The 6,683-nt window shown below is 34.4% G+C and overlaps 1 protein-coding gene across 1 annotated transcript; it reads left to right on the top strand.

The window, feature by feature from the left end:
• The first annotated feature begins 543 nt into the window (after positions 1-543).
• On the top strand, positions 544-3,521 carry LOC142166084 (uncharacterized). The gene is made up of 3 exons (XM_075224500.1): positions 544-1,834; positions 1,993-2,056; positions 2,345-3,521. The coding sequence occupies exons 1-3, from the start codon at positions 544-546 to the stop codon at positions 3,519-3,521; spliced, it is 2,532 nt and encodes an 843-aa protein (XP_075080601.1).
• Positions 3,522-6,683: the final 3,162 nt, after the last annotated feature.

Below are 6,683 nucleotides of genomic sequence, written 5' to 3'. Positions count from 1 at the left end.
AAGTGGTGTCATATTGTTATGAAACTAGTTCTATAAGAAAACAGTGAACCTTTTTGTTCAAAAGGGCTTAAAGACGTATGCTGCAACTTGGTTTGACATTAAAGGTTCTTATCAAAATTTGTCTTGTTGTTGATAATGCCTAACTCAACTAACGAAAAGATTCTGACTTTGTTTTATTATAATAATTATTATTATTTTAACGAGAATGGATCAAAATTGATATAAGAAATAAATTGAAAGGTTTAAATTATATGGGTGTTATTTTATCGCATGTATTAGCGTGTACAACTAAGAACTTGTAATTAATGAATAGTGTCACTAAAATGGTCTATTTATTTGGAGTTACTGAAAGGTTCTTGATATTGTATACATGTGAAATCATTTAATACATGGATGGAGAGTTATGATTAATAGATAGTTTCCACCAAAGTGGTCTGTTTACTTGAGTCATTAAAAATTCTCAATGTACCGTGTCCAAATTATCCTTTACAAGTGTACACTAGTGTTGGAGATTTTCTTTTTGATACTAGTGACGCTAAATTAATGTTAAGGATAAGTTGTTGTAAGAGGAAGTTTTGTGTCTCTTACCTAAAGGAAGGACACAATGTATGCCTTGTACTCTTGGATAATAAAGGGAAGGTTTTGTATCTCTTGCCTAAAAGTGAGGATGCAATGAATGATTTGGACTCCTTATTTTTTATAAAAGGGAAGACAATTGCATCTTCTACCCAAAGGAGGGGTGTATCTTTGACTCTTTTGATTTATACATTCCTGCCCATAATTTTATCTAATTTTGTGTTGTTTGCTTATACAGCTGTTAACAACATGACTACTCAGTTGAATTCCATTAAAACTCTAACTAGTAACAACTACAAGAAGTGGAAACATGATGTTGAAATAGTGTTAGGCCTGATGGACCTGGACTTTGCATTGATTGAACAGAAACCCGTTGAATCCACAACTACTAGCACTGCTGATGAAAAGGCTAAGTATGAAAAATGGATGAAGGCTAACAAATTGAGTCTCATGATCATGAAGAGATCTATTTCTGATCACATAAAAGATGCAATTAAGGATAATGGGAATGCAAAAGATTTCTTAAGTGCCATTGGACAGAAATTCCTAGAATCTGATAAAGCTGAGACAGGTAGCCTGATTGATTCCCTGTCTACCATAAAGTATGACCTTGTAGGTAGTGTCCGTGATCATATTATGAAATTGGTTAACATTGCTACCATACTGAACAATTTAGGTGTAACCATTACCGATGATTTTCTTGTTCACCAATCTCTAAGGTCCCTTCCTGAGCAGTTTAACCAACTTAAGACAACCTATAATGCACAAAAAGATAAGTGGAGTATTGATGAGCTTATTACTGTTTGTATGGTAGAGGAAGGGAGGATCCAAAAGGAGAAAGCTGAGGGTGTAGTGAACCATGTTAGTTCGTCTAGATCAGCTGATTATCCCTCTTATAAAAGAAAAGGTGGACCCAAATTTCACAAAAGAAAACATGGCCAGTCTCATCATCCAGGTGGTAATAATGGTCAAACTAATAAGCTTGGTGTTAATCAAGGTCAGTCTCATAATCCTCTTGGTCCTCAAGCTGTAATTAAGAAAGAAATCAAGTGTTGGGATTGCAAACAAGTAGGTCATAAGAAATTTGGTTGTCCTCTGAAAAAGAAATCAGGTAATATTTTGGCTTTTGTCTGCTTTGAAACTAGTCTTGTTCATATTCCTTTAAATTCTTGGTGGTTGGATAGTGATGCAACCGTTCATGTAACCAATGACTTGCAGGATCTAGTAAGTAGACAGAAGCCAAAAGAGGATGAAGCCAGTAATGTTGTGGGCAATGGACTCAAAGCAAAAGTAGAGTTTATCCGGACATCTATATTACCTTTTAAAAATAATTCTAGTATTCATTTAGGAAATACTGTTTTTGTACCGTCTATGATTCACATGTTGTTGCTGATGCCTTTTTAAGTGATGGTCTAGATCGCTTGAATGTATTGAATGAAACTTTTTCTGCAATGCATGTCGAAAATATTGCTCACAAAAGGTCTGTTATGAGTAAAACGTCTTACCTATTATGGCATAGGCGTCTTGGTCATATTTCTAAAGAAAGAATTGAATGATTAATAAAGGAAAATATTTTACCTATTCTTGATCCAAAAGATTTTGAAACTTGTGTGGATTGTGTTAATGGTAAAATGACCAAGGTTAAGAGAAAGGGTTCCACTAGGAGCTCCGAACTCTTAGAAATAATTCATATTGATATTAGTGGACCTTATATACTTACTTTGACCAATCATAAGTATTTTATTACCTTTATTGATGATTTTTCAAGGTACTGTTATATATATCTTTTAAAAGAAAAATCTGAAGCACTTGATAAGTTTAAAATTTACAAGACTGAAGTTGAAAAACAGCTTGGGAAGTCCATTAAGATAATGAGGTCTGACCGTGGTGGTGAGTACTATGGAAAATATGATGAGTCTGGTCAATGTATGTGGCCTTTTGCTTTGTTTTTGCAAGAATATGGGATAGTAGCACAATATACCATGCCAGGTACTCCTGAGCAGAATGGTGTGTCTGAAAGACGGAATCATACTCTAATAGAAATGGCGAGAAGTATGATGTCAAGGACTACGCTGCCTGAGTATCTTTGGGGTGAAGCCTTAAAAACAACTAGTTATATCCTGAATAGAGTTCCTACAAAATGTGTCTTGAAAACTCCTTTTGAACTATGGACAACCAGAAAACCTAGCTTGAATCATTTTCACATTTGGGGATGTCCAGCTGAAGTTCGCATTTATTCACCCATAGAAAAGAAAACTGATCCTAAAACTACCAGTTGTTTCTTTATAGGATATCCTGATCACTCTAAAGGTTTTAGGTTTTTCTGTCATGGGCGTGACACTAGAATCGTTGAGTCTATTAATGCAAAATTTCTTGAGCATAATATTTGTAATTGTGATTGTTTATGTGGTAAGGAAATTGTACTGAAAGAGAAGGAAATCATTGTCCTTCTACCTGTTATACATGAAAAGGTGGTAAACCAACCTATTCATGAGGGGGAGAATCAAGGGAACAACGACGTAGATCCCATAGTTCTTGAACAAAATGTGCACAATGAACCACTACGCAGGTCACAAAGAGAAAGAAGGTCTGCCATCTCTGATGATTTTATCGTGTATGTGACTGAAAATCTTAGTGATACTGGAGAGCTGACTGATCCTTTATCATATGCTCAAGCCATTTCCTCTCCATTTGTTGATAAATGGCGTGAGGCAATGAAAGATGAAATGCGCTCCATGGAACACAATGGAGTGTGGGAGTTAGTTGAATTGCCTGAAGGTTTTAGACCTATTGGTTGCAAATGGGTGTTTAAAACTAAAAGAGACTCTAAGGAAAACATAGACCATTATAAAGCAAGGTTGGTTGCTAAGGGTTACACTCACAAAGAAGGTATTGATTATAAAGAATATTTTCTCATATTTTATCCAAGGATGCATTTAGAATAGTGATGGCTCTTATGGCTCATTTTGACTTAGAATTGCACCAGATGGATGTTAAAACTGCTTTCTTGAATGGGAGTCTACTTGAAGAAGTTTACATGGTTCTACCTGAAGGGTTTAAAGAAGCTGGTAAAGAACATCTAGTGTGCAAGCTTAACAAATCCATATATGGGCTCAAACAAGTCTCCAAACAGTGGTACTTGAAATTTGATGAAATTATTACAAAATTTGGATTTGTGGATAATAAGCTTGATGAATGTGTTTATCTTAAAATAGCTAATGGTAATTTCATTATCATGGTTCTCTATGTTGATGACATTCTGCTTGCCACAAATGATTTGGGCTTGTTGAATGAGACCAAACAATTTTTGTCTAGGTCCTTTGATATGAAAGATCATGGTGAAGCCTCTTTTGTTCTTGGGACAGAAATTAAAAGAGATAGGTCACGTGGTTTATTGGGTTTATCACAACGTTCCTATATTGAGAGTGTTCTTAAAACTTTCAATATGCAAGACTGTAGACCTGGTGTTGCACCTGTCATAAAAGGGGATAAACTTAGTAAAGATCAATGTCCAAAAAATGAAGTTGAAATGAGAACAATGAAAGATGTGCCATATACAAGTGTTGTTGGTTGTTTGATGTACATACAAGTTTGTACAAGGCCTGATATTGCATTTGCTGTTAACATGTTGGGAAGATTTTCTTCTAATCTTGGGTGGGCACATTGGGTGGCTGCAAAGAAAGTGATGAGATATCTACAACGCACCAAAGATTTCATGCTTATGTACAAAAAGGTTGATGACCTGGATCTTCTAGTATATTCAGATTCTGATTTTGCAGGTTGTCAAGACACTATGAAATCAACTTCTGGGTATATTTTTATGTTGGGTGGAGGTGCTATTTCTTGGGAAAGTGAGAAGCAAAGCATCACTGCTACATCTACATTGGAAGCTGAGTTTATTGCTTGTTTTGAGACTGCTTCACATGTTGTCTGGATGAAGAATTTTCTTACTAAATTGCAAATTGTGGATTTTATATCTAAGCCGGTGACTATTTTCTGTGACAACAGTGCAACTGTATTCTTCTCTAAGAATAACAAAAGAACAAGAGGCTTTAAGCATGTTAGCCTTAAGTTTCTTAAGGTTAGAGACATGGTAAAAGAAGGTGATATATGTATTGAGCATATTAGCACAAAATCTATGTTGGCTGATCCTTTAACTAAAGGTCTGAGGCCTGTAGTGTTTAATGAACATGCTAAAAATATGGGTATTTTAGAGTCTTTTGATGTGCTTTAGTCAGTGGGAGTTACTTCGTAATTGCTGACTGAGATATTGCTTTAAATAAATTTTATTTTTATTCAAGCTTGTGTTATTTGATATCTGTTATGCTTATGACTAACATGATAATTTATTTTATTTTATTTCAAATTAGACATTGCATGAACTCATGATAATTTTGAGTCTTGCTGCTTGTTGCCTTAATTATCCCGGGTAAGGCATAAGGGAATCCTCCTGAGGTGACATAATTTTGTGTCACTTGGAGGCTCCTAAGGTGATATGGTTATAATATCACTTGAAGGATTATTTATTTCTAAGAGGTGTGAATCTATTCACCTTGATTAGAAAGATAAATGCTTAGCACACATGTTTGATCCATGTTGATGGAAATTCTAGCATATGTGGTCGTAGATAGAATTCATACCTTAAATGGTGCGATGCCTACTACGATTCATTGTTAGTCTTCTCTATTGAGACTGAATGGATTGTTATATGTGTCATTCTATCCTTGGCTATGTGAGTAGTGTGGCCACCGTAGAGTCTAATCTTTTTTCAAAAGGATTTTTTTAAAACTCAAATATTTAAAATCGTTTTCTTGTCCTCAATTTACGTTGGCGTCCAAGTCGGAGAATGTTGGAATTTGGACTTATGTTAATTGGTTATAGCCTGAAAGGATAGTGACGTGACCCAAGTGATGGATAAATAAAAGCCTAATATTAAATATTGTGTGTGTGGATAAGTAAGACCCAATAACTATTGGCCTGTGATGGGTAAACACTCTTTATAAATAAAGGTCAACCCCCCTTTCCCTAGCTATTAGAAAACCCTAGCGTATTCTGCCTCTTGAATACGTGGTAATGGTAGACGTCCCATCAGTCAAGTTCTCTGGGATGTGAGAGCGTGTAGCTAGTTGATCGTAGAAGTTGGTCTCAGGCTTAATTGTCGTTTGCTGTCGCTGCTGAATCTATGGAGTTTAACGGTACGCTTCATTAGACTCTAACTCAAAATTATAATTTTATATCGGTATGATTGTGTCTTAATCTCTGCTATGGCTGCGATTTAATAATCTTACATATTATTCAAGGATTATTCCAATACTTTTAGAATGCCATTAATATGTGTTTTTGTACATAGTGTGAGATTGAGTATTGTTTTCTTAAATGTACCAAACGAACAACGTAGACAAAATTGAGTACCAATATAAAATGGCTTAAATTTTCTTTTTTTATTAATTTAAACGTGTATTTTTCGCGAAGATTGTAGTTCATCCAAAAGGATATCAGAAATATATATATGCATGCAATTATGAGTTACACAAAGAAGAAAAAAAGAGAAAATGACTTGCGGGAACCTCTTTTTTTCTTTCTTTTTTTTAATACAGAATTATACCATTTGTTTCACAAATGTAATAAAGTTGATTAAGTTTATAGGTCACAAGCTCAACAACATTGAACAAAATTGAAAGCTTCTTATTATCGCAAACCTTTTTGACACTCTACAAACTTCACTAAATTAAAATTAAACAACTCCATGTGCGAAGAAAGCTATTAAAGAAGTCTTATAGAGTAGTTAATGTTTTTTTTTATAAAAAAAATTATAGAGTAGTTAGTACAGGGAGTAGAAAAAGTAGTGTGGTGGAAGATTTCTTGAAATATTAAATAATAAAAGGGCAATATAAACCAACCTCATGTAGATTAACAATTTTATTTTGAACCAAACTCCATTTTAAATTCAATTTCACTTGACCTCTTTTTTTTTAGAACTAGTATTAAACCCCGCGCGATGCGCGGATGGTATTTTTGAATATTAGTGTGATAATATTGTTCTTAATTATCTGCTCACTTCAATGCTATTAAGTATGGTAAATTTACTACATAAATAAGAAATATGG

The sequence above is a fragment of the Nicotiana tabacum genome, chromosome 11 (assembly GCF_000715075.1).
Source record: "Nicotiana tabacum cultivar K326 chromosome 11, ASM71507v2, whole genome shotgun sequence".
NCBI classification, from domain to species: Eukaryota; Viridiplantae; Streptophyta; class Magnoliopsida; order Solanales; family Solanaceae; genus Nicotiana; species Nicotiana tabacum.
The sequence above is the reverse complement of the archived record's forward strand: the minus strand, read 5'-3'. Positions and strand labels throughout refer to the sequence as shown.